This window comes from Zophobas morio, unplaced genomic scaffold, assembly GCF_036711695.1.
Source record: "Zophobas morio isolate AGI-343-1 ecotype UQ-CSIRO unplaced genomic scaffold, CSIRO_AGI_Zmor_V1 ptg000031l, whole genome shotgun sequence".
In the NCBI taxonomy this organism is placed as follows: domain Eukaryota; kingdom Metazoa; phylum Arthropoda; class Insecta; order Coleoptera; family Tenebrionidae; genus Zophobas; species Zophobas morio.
In genome coordinates, this window is record NW_026972136.1 from 12,966,978 (window position 1) to 12,984,185 (window position 17,208).

Genomic DNA, 17,208 nt, shown 5'->3' on the forward strand with positions numbered 1-17,208 from the left:
AAATAATTCGCTCATTCATTAATTTTTTTGAGTCATCCTGTATATTCAAATCCAAAAGATATAGTATTGTCTCTTCATACTTTGCAGATTTAAGATAGGATTTATTCAGCAAAATTTTGAGGTGACGTCATCAATTTTTTAGGAGGGGATGAGGAGTTATTATATATGATATTCCTAATATAAATACAAAATTTCACAACAATCGGTCTAGTACTTTCGGAGATTATCTGTCTAATAAAACTCTGGAACGGCAAACATACGGACAGACGGAAACGGGAGACCTATTTTTTCGTCTTCCAAGGGTCATGAAAGGTCGAGAAAATGTAAAAGTAGAGAGTCAGCCGACGGACTCGATTACAGTACTTCCTTTGCTTACGCTCGGGGTTGTGTCTAGAAAAAAGGTAAGTTTTTTTTTAGGGAAAAAAATCAAAAAAGTCGAACTTCGAGATTTGACGGTTTTTCTCAAAAAATTGAAAAATCTCACATCAAAAATTATTTTTCAATTTCTTTCTGAAAAGTACATTTAAAGACAAAAATTAAAAAAAAAAACGCCCCGAAAACTCAATTTTTGAAGAAGTTGTATTTTTTTTTTGAAAAAAAAAGTCATATATTTTTTAATTCATAACTTTTTTGGTTGGGTAAAAAAATTTCAAAAAATTCTCAGAAACGTCTTTGGTGGGGTGGAAAAAAATGTAAAAATTTCAACAAACTCGAAAGGGTCAGGTTCAAAAGTAGTCGATTTGGCATGGAATGCCCTATATATAGTAATGGATTTTAAATTGTACTTCCTCCATATGTAGTTTATGAATCGGTGTAAATTTTTTACCCGAGACATCCAGATTTTTCGAAAAAAAACTGCAACAACATTTTGCAATTTAAGCAAATCTGAATGCTTTAAAATTCTGAAGTTTGCGGACATTTTAAAGTTCATCAGCATGAGAAATTTTTAATCAAAATATAATTGTTTATTGCTCACGCCTTGTTTATAAATTTTACCAAATAAATCCTATCGAAAATGTGCAAACTATAATAAATCTATATTTGTGCTTTGTCATTGCGTTCAAACTTGTTTAGAACTGCTTAAACAGGTAACCCAAAAAAAATAATGGTCAGTTTATTTTATTGGATGCTGTTAAATTCTGCAGACGTTTTAAAGTTATCGTAAGTCTGGTCAATTTTTAATTAAAATATATCTGTTTGTACCACCCCCCCCCCCCCCCACCCCCAAATTGATGACTCAAAATTTTGTTGAAGAAAACCTTATTTGAAATATACATGTAACACGCTTCATTGCATTTAATTTAACACTGCATACATATTTATTTTGACTTATAAGGGTTCTCATAAAAAATTAAATTGGCAAAATCAAATTTTGTATTTTTGTGAAAAACGTGGATTGGATATATTTTATTTTTATTGTAATTCAGGGGCGAGGGAAGTTCTATCTAAATAACCCTAGACCATTTTTTTCTCTGTGAATGTTTCAAATACATAATTTTTGACTAATTTCACTAACTATAAAAACTGTGAATTTTGGACCTAAAAATCGTTTGTTAGGATTGATTTTCATAATTATAAAATCTAATGATTTTGCACCTAAAATTGATGCTGCACAAAAAGGGATTTGTTGAATAAGCTAACTCGATAAATATATGTTTCTAAATTCTGTGTACACTGAAAAATAGAAAAAGACGGCGAGTTATTAATAAAAAGTTAAAGCTATTTTATTTACACTTCTGTGTGGCTATTCGGAAGTCACGTTGATTTGCTGTCATAGTGCATTATACTAGCCCAAATTGAATATATATATTTAGACTTACTCATAAGTTGTATCACGTCATATCTACATTAAAATATTATGAGCATTTATTCGAAATCGGGTTTAACGTCAGGGTTTTAAATCCGCAATATATTCTTTCCAGTCAACAGTTTTAGCAGTTGTTGTTGCATTCAAAGTGGCACACGGCATCGCTTGGGAAATTCCAGCCATGTTGGTGGTGTCTGAATAACTCGGGAATCCCTACTTATTAAAACTGTAATTTGCAAAACATTTTAAATGCGTTGCTAATAGAGGAATATTTGCTTAGTGATGTATATAGAAACGCTCCACAGAATGCTTTCTGTTTCACCGTATCAGCTCATCAAAATCTAACAGGAAGTTCACAGGATTTTTGCATTGTTTGAAGAATTCAGTTTCGGCATCTTACTCAGTACATATTATTGTTCGTGATAGGTATATAAAACTTTTGTCAATAGTATGACATGCACATGACCTTGAATCAATTTGATCGTCGTCTTTATTTCCACAAGTAAAAGAAAACAAAGCTGCAGCTTTTTTCTGTGTATTTTTGTCACTTAAGTTTGGGCTAAACGTGAACTAAAAATAAATGAATCACTAAAGTAGGACTATGTACAAAAATCAGAAAAATTATACAACAACAAAATAAATATAACAGATTGTAATTTTTAACTAAATAATTTATATGAGAACACAAAATTTCATATACGTTTAGTCTTAATAATAAATTTCGTGATAGAACGTCACGATTACATAGTAAGAATTCCCTCTACTTGTGAAAGAAACTCCCAGCTCGCTTTATATACAAAATTATAAATTAAAAAAATATATTCGGGCTTTCTTTCACAGGTAGTATAGAAATAGTAGCTACTAAGATGTACAGGAAAAAAAAACACAATCATCTGAAACAAAAATTGCCACGTTTTGTTTATTACACAGTGATGACGTAATAATAGATCACAGTTAGTATCAAACATTTGGCAACTTATTCTCTTTCTCTTCGTCGCTCGCTACCTCGGAGGCTGATCGTGTTGTGTTTCTCATCATCGATTCTCAATTTCTCTCTCTACGCACTTGCGTCAATCAAGTTGTGGACAAACATCGCACTGTTGTCGTACGTTACTTCGGATTCACTTTCGCTATCGCTGAACTCATCGTCGCTGCTGTACGGTGACGGCACGCCTCTGGACCTCAGCGCCTCCGCAATCGTCGAAGGCACGGGAAAACCCAGCTGGAGGGCGCTGTTTCCGCCGTACGTCACGGCGTCGGCGTTCAGTTTCTTGCATTCGCCGAGTAAAAAATGCGCCAGACGTTCATCGCCCCTTTCTATCGAGTAGTGGAGGGCGGTGTAACCCTGACGACCTTCTCGGGCGTTAATGTCGGCTCCGTACCACACGAGGTGGCGCAGTACGTCGATGTGGCCCCCGATGGCCGCTACATGCACACATGTTTGACCTGCAACAAAAGATAACGAGTTTTACTCTACATGCATATTTCATCAAAGTGGCCAAGTTGATGGGGCCGTGTACGATTTTATTTTCTTCGTGATTATTAAAATGTCGAAAACTGTATGGGGCAGTTTATCACACAACTCTCTAATGGGTTCTTATCATCTTTAGAGCATGTAGAATTCACGAGTTTATCTATGAGTGTATCAAGGTCAAAACAATTTAAACATACTGCACAAAAATGTTGTCTTTTGATATTAGCACACCAAGTCAAATTAATTTACTGAATGGTCAACAATCTTTTGCGAATTTAAAATCGTTTTCATGGCAAAGAATTAACTCGTTTTTGATTCAATTTTCTATCAATTAATGTTGATTATATGAGATAAAAAGAAATATTTCGTCAAGGGGTTGGTTGATGAAATGAAATTTATAGCATTATTTTACTCAGTTAAAGAATTGAATATTGCAGAAGATAAGACAAAAAAGCGCTGAGAATGTAAGGAATGTAATTAACAGAAATATAAATAAGAACAGAAGCAAATTAGTATACAGTTCTACAGCCACCGTAGATATAAAGAACGAACGAGCATAGGACTTGATGATTATTGATTAAAAAATCGTCGAAATCTTATCAAAAGGTACAATAAATTTCACATGAATAAATGATAAAGCAGTAGCAATTCGTCCCATATATCCATCCATTCTACTTTTGGATTTACGTTTTTTCCGTGAAAAATTCCAAGAAACCTTTACATTTTTACGCGGAGTGATGACCCCAATATTACATATCACGCAGGACATTAGCGTAATTGACCCCCGTCATTAATTGTAGAAAATGAATCCACTAACGTCAGTCACGTAGGCATCGATTCGATTTGACCCCCGCAATTTCCACGATAGGTACTGATCTAAAATAAACCGAACCGGGTGCAAAATCGCCCACCAAATCACGCGCTCTGATTTTTCAGCTTAATTTTAGCCTCACATTGTTTTGGGGACTATTGCACATCGGTTTACTGGCGGGAAATTCCTAAACGCACTTTTCGCAACGACTGTAGAAACTCATAAATGCACAACTTTCATTCCGTCGCAATTTCTTCCCCCCAAGTTTACCATGATGGAACTGCGAATCTCGTCTCACATGTTTCAGGCGGCTGGCTGGGAATTCCAGCATTCAAAAAAATGAAGATTCTGGTTTGGAGGAGATCGTTAAATATTTACAATCGACTTTTTAAGGTAAAGCGTTACTTCAACTAATTCGATTTCGTCGCGATTTTTGTAGTGGGGCCCCAGGGTTTTTGCCATAATTGCTAGGTTAGGTCAGGTCATGTCAAGAGGCACTTCACGAACCTTATGCGAGTCATACTGATTAAATCGAATTTTTCATTCGTCGTTACGATTGATAGCAGCCCCGATCCCTACGTGCCAGAAAATCGAAATAACCCTAGCAAGACCTAAAAGCTTTACTATTTCGGTCTCTAGTTGTTTAATCACAATGATTCAGCGGCCCAAAAATGGTGCGACTCCCTCAAAAAAGACGCACTGTGTTAAATTTAGATCCCATGTGACCCGTTGCCAATTTAAATCGGGCGAAAATTCGGCAGTTCCGCATGAACCAGCAGGAAGTTTGTGTGAAAAATGTGAAGAAAACAGAATATTACTGTTGTCCCAAAAAAGCATTCCGTCGTCTCTTGCTCGAAATAGAAATGAGTGTATTTTCGGACCATGGTAAAATATGCGGAATTCAATGCCGCTTGTGCCAGACGCGTCTGGTTTTCCCCGACATCACAAGAATCCATGGTTAATTATTAATAGAAGTGCCTTTCAGAATGAACGAAACACTCACGACATAACTATGTCCAGGGAAATCCACCTTTAATTGGGGTTAAGCAGCATTCACACGGACCGTACAAAAATGGAAATTCCCAACAGACGCGAATTAAAAATTGCTGCATTGTTGCGATGTACCTACCGAGTGTGGAACAATTGCCGAAATTTGTCAACGCGCGAAAGCCGAAGAAAATGAAAGTTATAGTATGTTCAATTTAAAAAACTTTCCAATGGTAAATTACGCGCGCGGGAATCCCTAGTGACCCGATTGATTTTTCCTACCCACATTCATTGCTGGTACACCGCAACATGAGTTAAGTCGCGGACGGTTTTTTCTACTTTATGGCTCTTGGAAAACCGATCAGTATGGTTGGCGAAATAATGGTTACGGCGCAGATGCTTTTACGTTCAATGACACATCCGATAAACGATGTTCCGATCTGTGTTTACGTCAAGTTTACGCATACATTTATCCGCTAAATCCACATATTAACTTCGTATTCAGGCCAAGCCAACATCCTGCAACCTTTTGGTTCTGGACAATTGATATAAAAAAATAATAATTCGAAATAACAATATGGCAAACCAATATTTCTCCTTCACCTACTCAAGTCCGTTCGCGTCCGTCCTTGAAGGTATTTGACACCTCGTTAAACTCTAGAGCCGCAACCGACGATCATGGTCACGACAATTTAAAAAGGACTGTCCTCTGCACGTAATTCAAGTTCCGTTATTAGATTACAAGAATTTTGAATCCATTCTTCAACTCGGCGACCACATGACAATTTACATCATAGGAAAACCCAGGTTGTGTGATAAACACAGACCGGCAATACAATGCGTTTCGACTTACCTTCGTAATTCCACTGGTCGAGATTGACTTCATGGTAAGGTTGTTTGGGGTAACTCAACCCTAAAGCCAAGCGTTCCTGTTCTTTGACGGGTTCCGTTAGGGCTTTGCAACATAGAACGTCGCCGTTTCTTGCGGCGATATGCAGAGGAGAGTCTCCTCTGATATTTCTTGGTGACGGTTTGGCACCAGCTACCACTAACCATCTGACTATCCTCCAATGGCCTATAGAAGTGGCAAGATGGATAGGTGTTTGTGCGTTGTCGTTTGGCGTGTCCAACAATAAAGGATGCGGTGCCCTTCTAATTAACGCCAGGACGACTTCGACGAAACCCTGGGCGATAGCTAAGTGGAGGTACCTGGAAAAAAAATGTTATTCGAGGTTAACAATATTAACGAAGTTTGTGTTGGAAATCCCATGGTCTTGCTAACAGTTTCCGAGTCCCCCACTACAATTACTCAGGTAAGTACGATAGCGTACCGTGTGGGCAATGCCCCTCTACATATGAAAGAAAGGCGATTTCAACGTCAACGGATACATTTCTTTGCTATTTTGTAAGCAAACATAATAGTGAACGAGACCTTGATATGGATGATCAAAGGTGGGTCATCCTGATATCCTTTGTACCATGTTGATCTAATCGTGGTTTTCGCAGTAAATTCTTTGTTCAATCATCACGATGCTAGTAATAAGAATGACGAATTTTTGGTTCGCTGAAGCAATTATTGAATTTCCGCCACAACAAAGATTTTTGTTTTAATTCATCATTTAGAATATATCCGTAATATTTAAGTTTAAAACTTACACTCTAATTTCAATGTGACGCATCATGTCTAAAGGATACATGTGATGATACGATGATAAACCGTGCATACGGATCCATTATTTTATAATCTACAGATATTAGGTACTGTTACGTGTAATTTTAAAACTCTCTGTGCATCTTATATACATGTTCTCCCAATGAGGTGAACGATTTTTGTAAAAAATACACAATGATATTTATATTATGTTTTCATAAACTTTAAGGCTTACGATTTTGTATTATTAACATTCAAAACTTTAATAACAGTTAATATTTACAATGTACTATGAAGCTTTGAGAAAATTATACATTCTACAAAATTTCATATTATAACAAAGATTTGTAGTTTTTGGCTGGCGAAACCCTTGCTTCAAAAAATAGTACTATTAATTACTATAACGAAATTTTGATTCTTTCTGTTTGTTTTCCAATTGATAATAGTTTGATAAAAACTGGTAAAAAGATACATGTAAATTTTTAACGTTTTCTGATGATCCTTAATAACGATTAATGTATACCACCAATCCAAAGGCATGAACATTTGAATTTTGACCAATAGCAAACGTTTTACAATGATTAAACACAATCTTACGTTTAATCAGTGAATCAATATAACCTTGACATTTTAAAAGTTAAAATTTGGACAGTCAAATAAAAATTTAATTACTGATTTTATTTTATGCATTAATCTCCCGAATACCATTCGAACTATTCGTTTAATCGTTTAAATTTGCAAAGCTATCCGTCAAACATGTTGCCTTGGGAAAACATAGTTCTTACGGTTTTAAACATGATTAAATTTGAAGCTTTCAAATTTGGGAAATCCGTCACAGGATCTGTCGTTGATATTTTATTTGTCAACGATAGGAATTATCAACAAACTCGAGACGCGAGTGGTTTTCCAACCATAATCTACACCACAAACGAATTCCAAGTATTTTTTCTAAGTAATCCAATTGTAAACAGCATAACAGATAAAAGTAGCGCCAAACCCTCGAAGCTCTTTGTTGTTGTCGAGCCCGGTGCTTTACGAACCCTCTTAATCATCAATAGAATTGTGAACATTTCCGTAAACATAGAATTTTGATAATTAATATGTTCTAAAAAATGCAATTTGGTAATTTTCACTGTGACACTAAATGGTTTACCACGTAATGCTTGTACCAATTTTATGGGAAATAAGATTATCTTCAACAGACTTAATTATATAACCAGCTTATGGTTGATTCTAATGACTTGATAGCCGTTATCTAGCTCCAGATATAGCTTTCATAGAAGTGATTTTGGAATAACTGAACGATGAAAGAGTATTTGCATAAGCGTGTCATAATAGAGAACACGTGTGTTCCTCCTGTAAAAAGGAACGAAGAGTTAATTGCTTTGTTAAAAGTGGACGTCAATCTTCAGGTAGTGACAATGGGTACTTATTCAATACACATAAAATCGCTTATTCGATATTTGCTCTTGAAACTAAGATCTTTTTGCTTTTACACCTTATCTACAATCAAAAATGCACTTTGACAGTATGATATATTAGCAACAAACATAAAGCAATATTTATTCTGTACCACGTTCTCGTTACACAAAGTCTAAAATGTGTGTTTTGAGTGTATATAGTTCAACGCATTAAAATTATCGGCAGATGGTAGAGTTTCTGGTCAGGTAAAACCCTTTTATTTCGTCTGGAAATTCCGAACATGAGCTGCCTGATTTCACAAAGAAACCGGCAAATTCTGCGGAATTTTACGACTTTTAACTAGTGTTTGTCAAAGTTTTGATTAGGCATCTGGGTTTTCCCGAATTTATTGGTGTTTTGACGATTTCGAAATTATCAGACGAACCTTTGGCTTGAACAATTGCTATATACGCAGTTACTAAAATTTTAGGTAATTCTGATAATGTGTCTGAGTCTGAATGACATCACAATAATTACGAGTCCACTTAAATAAAAAAGAGGGTTTTTCCAACCTTTTTGTTCTTTACACGACACTATTACATATCGTATTATCAAAAATGTCGAAATTTCGAATGAAAGCTATTCCGTTAAAGAAAGCTACATAATTACGAGCATCGTCTCATCCGTTGCAGTTAACCGTAATTATGTAATTCGGTGGGTCGATGGAAAGTGTTTACAATTGTAGATGGAGGAAAAAATACAAACTATAGCATGACCTTGTGACGTCAGTCTCAATGTGCGCCAACTTTCCTGTTTCTTTCTGACAACGCGCTATCATTTCTTCCACGAAAAACGGCCAACAATAATTTAGGGTCAAAGGTCCGCAGATACGAAAACCAGTGTGACCGACAAGCCGCAAATAAATCATGACGAAATCCGAATCTGGAAAAAAGTCGGTTTTCCCGTGCTGTTTATTGTCGTCTGGTTTTCACATCATGCAACTTGACTGGTAACCCCATAAAAAAAAGGACACTTACGTATCGCCATCCTCGTCCTGCTGAAAGTATTCCTTCCAGAGTTCGTCGGTTTCCTCTTCGGCAACAGGTGGTTCCGGAGCCAATTTGGTCTTGGAGAGATCGTTCAGGTCCGGGCTCTTGATGTTGAGTCCGGAGAAGCTTTCGGACAGGTCAACCCCGCTGTCCAAACGCATGTAGCCACTTTCCTCGGGTTCCTCTGGAGTCACCTCTTCGGACCTGATCTCGCCGGAAAGGGTCAAGTTTCCTCCGGAAATGAACCCGCTGTCGACGGTGGAGGATTCATAAAACTTGTCTTCGTCTGTTAGTTTGGCATCTGGAACCGAATGGAGGCTTTTATCCCGTTTCCCGGACATTTTTCCGCCAGTAGTGAACGCACTGCACAAAATGGCTACAACGCACGCACTACTTTTGACTTTCTTTTCGTCGATTCTGTATTTTGCACTTTATAGGGCTGTTTGCAAACGCACACCAACGTGACACGCGTGTTCAGGGATGCTCCCAGGTGGGCATTCGGGGCTTTTTCGATTATTTTCGTCGCTAATTCGTTAATCTTCTTGCTCGGTTTCTCGGCAACTGAATAAGTGAACATTCATCGCGTGCGGTGGACGGCCAGCGAGGTTCGGGATTCCCCAGACATGCGTACTAGGTTGGCGGTATTTCAAATTCTGTCCCACCTAATTTGGGCGGGTTTTTTTGCACACGCTGGGATTATCATCATCATTAAAAACTTTCATCGGGTCATGGAATACTGACGTTCACGTACGAATCATTACGGGTTTTCTATTGCGAGGAATTTCGGGGTTTAACTCATTGGACTTTTTGATTACTTTTATCTCTGAGTTTTGAAAGGAAACGGATTCACGAGAAAGGAAAATTGTACGCATGAATGACGACTGTTTTGTGTTTTCTGAATCCCATTATAATTTCATCTTAATTATAAAAATCTTGGTTTTTACATATTCAGAAATCGCCCCAATTTGCCAAAGTGCACAAATTACCAGAAATGTCATCGATGGGTTTTATAGTTTTATTATAAACTGGGATTTTACGAAAATGCTTTTTTAACTAAAAACCAAAATCATCTGTTGTATGACAATAAACAATAAACAATTTCATTGTCACGATAATGGAAAATATTGTAAAATATCGTACTTTAACCAAAACTCTTGAGCGGAGTCTACCTCAGGCGTCTGTTGACTTCCAATAATTTTTATGAGGGCTTAACTAAAGACCCTTGTAAACTTACCGCAGTCCAGATGGCTGGGAGAGGGTTTCCCGAGACGGACCGTAATAAAAATTTTAATACCGATAAGATTGGTTTCTTTAGTTCTTGGAAGGGCCCCTGATCAGAAACTCAACCGGAAATAATACAATAATGCATTACCTGAAGTTGGGCACATGCATAATTTTGGCATTCATCCTGTGAACACTTGTTTTACTCCGTTTGTTTTTCGTCTGTCTATTTATTCTCAACAATTAAAAAACCCATAATAAAACATTCAAAACTGACTGCTTAGCTGAAGAACAAGGGCACAGGATATTACCACTACCTCCATATCATTGTGTTTTTAACCCGATTGAACTAATTTGGTCGGAACTAAAAGCTCACATAAGGCGAAGCAATACTGCACCGAAATTCACTGCAAATACAATAAATGTTATCAAGGAAGAGGTTTCCAAAATAACACCGGCTAGTTGGTCTAATTGTGTGCGTCATGTGGTTAAAGAAGAAAAAGGGATCTACTAGTACCGGAATTAATTATATTATTAACTTGGATGACGATAATAGTGATGATAGTGACGTTTGATTTTTAACGATACGACTGTTTATGTAATACTGAAATATTGTTTCGTTCGTTGTGCGAAAATAATAATAAAAATTTGGTTATAACTTGGAAACGTTTTTAGTACTTTTAAGTACTAAAGTTGGTGTAATAATTTAATTATATTTTTTTATGCAAGTTTATTACAATTGTTCCGATATTAAACGATTTGGTGGATAAGAAATGCGTCTCCGCGTATAGGTCTGTCTTTTTATCAAACAACAAACCCGTGTGAATTGTTCCATACGAAGTTTAATTCACCTTTTACTTCCCGAGCGTAAGCTAAGGAAGTATTGTAATCGAGTTCATTTGGTCACTGGGGTTAAACGGTACTTAATCAAAATTTGTCTGATCATCCCCACCGATTATTATTTAAATTTTATAAAATAACATTGTCCTCCACTTATAGTTTATGAATCCGCACTAAGTTTTAATAACAAACATAATCATAGATAGCCATAAATCTTTGAAGATTTGTCTTTGATAGGATTTTTCTCTTGTCAGATTATCGTCAGTTTAAAAGCTTGACTTGAAAATGCATCAATCAAAGACAAATCTCCGAAAATCCTTGGCCGTCTTTGATCGTGTTTTTATTGCTGTCTGGGTATATTACAGGTTTGGCTTTGCAGAAGTGTTAAAAAATATCCAAATTGATACATACATTTAAATTCACAGTTCAATTAACGCACCCCTGTTTTTAAAGGAAAGTATTTACCTTTTATTCTTTAAAAATTAATTTTCAACACACTGACTAAGGTGGTCGATTTAAACTGGGTGTTATTTTTTTATGAATTTTTTGTGGTTGGGAGTGGTTTTTTCCCAGAGAGGCGTGAGAAACATGTTTCATGTCGTTCTTTGGTTGGTAAGAAAATGACAGTCCACAGTGTTAATGCTTGTATGGAATAATGTCTATTTATGGTAAAATTTCTTGTAGCAGAGGGGAGTAAAACCGGTGGAAATTTACATAAGACTAAATTTGGTGATGAGGCGTTTAGCGATATATTCTATTTTCGGTATTCTGTATTTCGAGAAGGGTTCGATCGTATTATTTTATCGGACACCTTTATATTTGTCAGCAATGTATATTGCATATTGTTATACTTGTTTTTTCACACTGTTGAAATAACGCAAAATAACGAGCGCTTAAATAAAAACGACGTCAAGTTGGCTTCGGAAATGTGAACTAATCATTCACTAAGCCCTAAATTCCCATTTACAAAGCCATCTTGACGTCGTTTTTATTTGAACGCTCGTTATAAAATTACTATACTTCCTTAGCTTACGCTCGGTAAGTAAAAAACATATAAAAGCGGCCACCCTGAAATATTTCGCAAAACCACTTCAAAAATTCTTAATTCAACTAGTGGTTGTTATTTTATTAAAAAAACATTCACTGTTGATACAGGATGTAAAAAATAGCTAAGGAGGAGATAAGTAAATAGAGAATTAAATTTAATTTAAGAAAGTAACAGAAGCAGTGTAAATATTTCAGAGTGCCCGGATTTTTTGCCACTCAAAGTATAAATTGTAATATTTTTTTACCAACTCTGGGAATTAGGGGTTGCTTATTCCAAAGGGTATCAGTTGCTAGAATGGGCATTCCATGTTCAGTAGGCATACAAGAATTCATTCATTAAATTGTCATAACTATTTTTAACTAAAGTGGAGGAAAACCTCGCTGAATGAATGAAAAAAATATCATATAATTTAGTTAATAATATTTTATTAATAAGCTAACAATTTATTATATCTGGTTTTTATACACTTATTTTTTTTTAAGATAACGATAACCTATGGTTCGTACTGGACCGATTCTCTGACGTTAGTTTTGATTAAGACATAATTTACGCAGAAGAAAAAGAATTATTTGAAGGGAGTATAACTTACAGCGAAAATTGCTATTGTAAATATTGTTATTTTTTAATAAATTACAGATATGAATTTATGTGTGGTAAAGAAGTTTCAATATTACAACTGATAAAAGAAATTTTAACAGCGCAAACCTAGAATATTTATTTAATACTTAATTTATTTACCATGTTATTGCATCAGAACATCACTGTTGTCAAGTAATCAAAAACTGCACAATCTGTGATAAAGATGTGATAGTATAGCTTTACCTTTTTGCGGATTGTTATGGACCTTTGCTCTTTGATTTTCGGCTTTGAACCATCCCACAAAGTTTTGCTGGAGTTTTCTTTGATCTCGTTAATTTGCATGTTACGTCATTAATTATTGAGAATTTACTTTTAGAATTTTGGAATGGTTCGACTAATGCAATGAAATTTAATTTTTTTATTATTGTTTGATATTTATATATATTATTTATTATAACTTTATTAATCTTCTAGAAAATAAGATAGTATCTATGTATAATTACTCCAAATAAAGTGGGTTCTATTAAGAATAAATAATAAAACAAATAATATGATGAAAATGTGATCATATCTTGTTTGTGTCATTCATACAAGTGGCGCCAACAAGTTTCTTCGATGACACCTCCATGCAGTTCCACATAATAAAGATAAGAAAATTACGTCAAAAATCCAAAGGTAAATTTCTACTAAAAAAAAAGCGTACACACATGTTGCGATAACGCCTGGGAAATTACTACGGCAATATTTTATCATTGTCTTTTATCGACGAATTTATGTGTGCCCATTATCATACTTCAAATATGCAGGTATTAGATAGCGTAAGCATTGTTATTTGAACAAGGCGATGAATACAGGTTTTTCCTAAGTTTTGACACACTTAAGGAAAAAATCGATCGACGACTTCGGACTTCCCGTCCCAATAAAGGTTCTCATTCAGCAACTTTTGCCTTTCATTGGAAACTTCAATGCAAGGAGAATGATCACCGTTACTAGAAAACGTAGGGGAGAGTGGAATATTTACTCCGACATCTATTGATTATTACTCAATGAAATTGTATGTACTTTTTTAAATGTTTTTTAAATAGGGGAAGTTTATACGGACTGGAAGAATTGTTACTATATTCTACATTAAATGCGTAATTTTGCAACATTGGGATATAAAGTGTTTCTAAAGATATTTGGAAACACAGCTAAATACTTTTATTGCACTCTCAGCGCCCTACCATAAAAAATGTTTCGAAATCCCGCGCCATGTCAGAATGCTGCACTTCATTGCATGCGCGCCGGATTATACTCGGGTACTTTTATGGGGATTAAGCTTAATAGCAGGGATAATGAAAGTTGACCAGGGACTAACGTGACTCATAAAGTGATTAACTCCGTTTCCAAATATCTTTAGAAATACTGTACCCTGTATGATTTATTCTTATTAAGTTCTTATATTTCTTACGTTGTGCAGAAATTATTTCCCTATGATTTGGGTGACCGTCAAATAGGGTATGATTTTTACATGGACAAGTAAACAGATACATATATAAGAATTCAAAAATTCTTCGATTGTATAGAAACCACTACAACGATAAATTAATATAATATTTGTGACCACTAATACATACAGTATTAATATAAAATCGTCAGAATAAAATGTAATGTTTTATCACCTTGTCTTTTGAACTTACAAATTTTTATATCAATATAGTGGTTTTGCAACAAAATCAAATGATGTCCATGCATTTCGGTTAGTTTGTAAAAGAAATAAAAGACCGGTGAATTCCGTCATAAACCTAATTATGGCAATCGAACGCGCAACATTATTTTAACACTTTTGGAAAATTATTTTGAACATTTTTATGCAAAATAGTTTAATGATAATCCTATTAATAGTAGCAAAAGTACCGCCCTTAACAACGATTTGTTTTTCTATAAATTTCTGCAAATCTAAATTCTTACAATTATACTTTTATCGCTTAATATTCGTTCTACATATGTGCCCATTCAGGTAAGTTTACGTACTAAAGGAAATTTCAATGAGCACAATCACTGGAAGGCATAATTTGACCCGTTCATTGAAAATAGGTTTTTTACGAGAATTATTAATCACAAGGTTAGTTCAAAGCATCGCTTAATATTTGCTTAGAAAATAAATTTACCCAACATTTGTCGGTGTAAAGTTCAAAGAAATACCTACAAATACAATCCACAAGATACGTAATCCCAAACCACCCGTATTTTCCTAATAGTGGACGATCTAAAAAGGCGAAACCGCGCGGTTTCTTGTTAACATCGAATCCTGTGGTTTGGGATTTGTACCACGAAATGAGCAACAGAATGTGATCATGAAGAGACAGGATACATGTTCTTAATTCGAACTAAATGACATGTTCGTTGGAATAAATGAAAGTAAAACAAAATTAAGTGTTTACCTTTCAGATGTTGTTGTTTGAGCACCGATCTGCACAGATCCACACGCGACATTTGGAAAAAGCAATGCAATCACAGATAGACACAATACACTATCAACCCTTAGTACATTTCCCGAAAATCTTCGCATTTGACTCTTTCCCACTGGAAGGTTGGATCGGAATGATGAGATGTGTAGCGGTGGAAGTGAGGGCTGGACAAACGCAGTGAGTTTTAAACCGGGAATCCCGATCGCCTTTTAACCAATCATCGCATAAAATTCTATGTAATATTTGGTTTATTGTTGTTTTGGTCGGTATTGTTGAACGCACGTTCGGCATGGAAGTGAAGAGACGATCTGGGTCACGGCATTGACAAAATTTGTATTTGTATGGCCTGGGAATTTGGTGTTATTGAAAAAATACCTAGTTGTACGGTTTTCCTTATCACAACAAAAAATTGAGGAAATATATGACATTCCAGTGTTAATATTATTTCACGGGTTTTAAATTATTATTATCGGTAGAGTTGGAAAAACCACGAAAAACTACGTGACACTAGAAAGATATCTTTTAATTACTTACTTACTTTAGATATCAACAATATTATAGAAGTATATATGTACTATTGCATATACCTGTGAATTTTTTCCTACTTCAAATACAGTTGAAATCGTTAAAACAATTTCGACTCTGTGCATTTTCCCATATAGGTACTGCTAATCTATTAGTAATACATTTTTTCCTTTGAAACTATGTACTTACTTAATGAAGTTGTATCACAGTTCAAAAATCTTGCTTTTGTATATAGTTTCTGAATGAATCTGCTGGTACAAATTTTTATGTTTATATAGCAATATTGGATATTTATCATCCACAAATATCTGACATTTCATCGAAAACAAATAGAGCCGGCACAACGCTTATAAGATTTGGACTTTAAAAAGTAAGCCTTTTAGTTCTCTAACGTTTTTTGACGTTCTTATACAACTACCAGTTTAAGTTAAAGTAATTACTAAATTATATAGTTTTATGAAATTATTTCTTTTTCTAATTATATAAATATTTCACAATCAATGCTCTTATTCGTTCTGATTTTTTGAGATTATAATTTCTAGCATAAAATGTTTTGATACATTTTTTCTGCCAAAATTGCTTCTAAAGTTTTTAGGGAAATAAGTATGTTTAATTAATCTGCTAACATTAAAAATTAATTACGAAAAACGCTAATTTAACCAACGTTCATTATAAAATCTTTTTAATGATAGCTTGTCAATAAGGAAAAAATATATTCTGTTACCGTTGATTTTATCCTTACTATTTGCATAAACGTTCTTAAACATAACTGACTCTATATTTTTGTTAATTTGTATTTGTAATGTCGATTTGGCTCTTTTCATAACTGTTGGTGACGCTTTCAAGGCCCACGTGTTACGAAAAAGATATATACCTAGAGTAAAGAACTAAAGGTTCATAAAGGAATAAAATTCAGAAATGATTTTCGATTCAAGTTGATCTACTATTCCTTGCGATGAAGTCATTGAATTTCTGAGTGAGAATGAATCAATAAATTTTAGTTCTGTATCGTCTTTTTAAAATATCAAAAGTTTTTTGAGAACATTTTTTTTAATTTGTACTAGTTAAACTTGAAAACGGAATGGATTACTCAACCAAAGGTAAAGAAGCATGCTATACTTAAAAACATGGTCGAAGGTTATTTCGACAGAACTTACCTCGCCTCTGAACTACTCTGAAGTATAGTACAATAAGTACAATACTCAAACGAAAGTTCCTCGTCTAAAAAATGCAACCAATAATACAATTATTTTATTAATATTACTCAAGTTGTTTGGTCTTGATAATTTTGATAATTTGGAAATAAATGTCAATTGTTAGGTTCAATTTTCAATTCAAACTAAGAAGTCGGCAGGGCATAGACAT

The 17,208-nt window shown here is 34.8% G+C and overlaps 1 protein-coding gene across 1 annotated transcript; it reads right to left on the minus strand.

The window, feature by feature from the left end:
- Positions 1 to 2,444: 2,444 nt before the first annotated feature.
- Positions 2,445 to 15,502, minus strand: LOC135139675 (NF-kappa-B inhibitor cactus). Its single transcript, XM_064069993.1, has 4 exons — positions 15,292 to 15,502; positions 9,169 to 9,481; positions 5,933 to 6,288; positions 2,445 to 3,253 (listed from the first exon to the last, which is right to left on the minus strand). Exons 1-4 carry the CDS (start codon positions 15,341 to 15,343, stop codon positions 2,865 to 2,867), a joined length of 1,110 nt encoding a protein of 369 aa, XP_063926063.1. The 5' UTR covers positions 15,344 to 15,502; the 3' UTR covers positions 2,445 to 2,864.
- Positions 15,503 to 17,208: the final 1,706 nt, after the last annotated feature.

What these genes read in the sequence shown, in the direction of transcription:
- LOC135139675 (XM_064069993.1), bottom strand. Translation starts at nt 15,343, where the DNA reads ATGTCGCGTGTGGATCTGTGCAGATCGGTGCTCAAACAACAACATCTG. An exon ending in CAAACAACAACATCTGAAAG is followed by an intron (nt 9,482 to 15,291) that starts GTAAACACTTAA and finishes ATTCGGTTCCAG; the next exon opens with ATGCCAAACTAACAGACGAA. An exon ending in CGACCAGTGGAATTACGAAG is followed by an intron (nt 3,254 to 5,932) that starts GTAAGTCGAAAC and finishes CTTTTGTTGCAG; the next exon opens with GTCAAACATGTGTGCATGTA.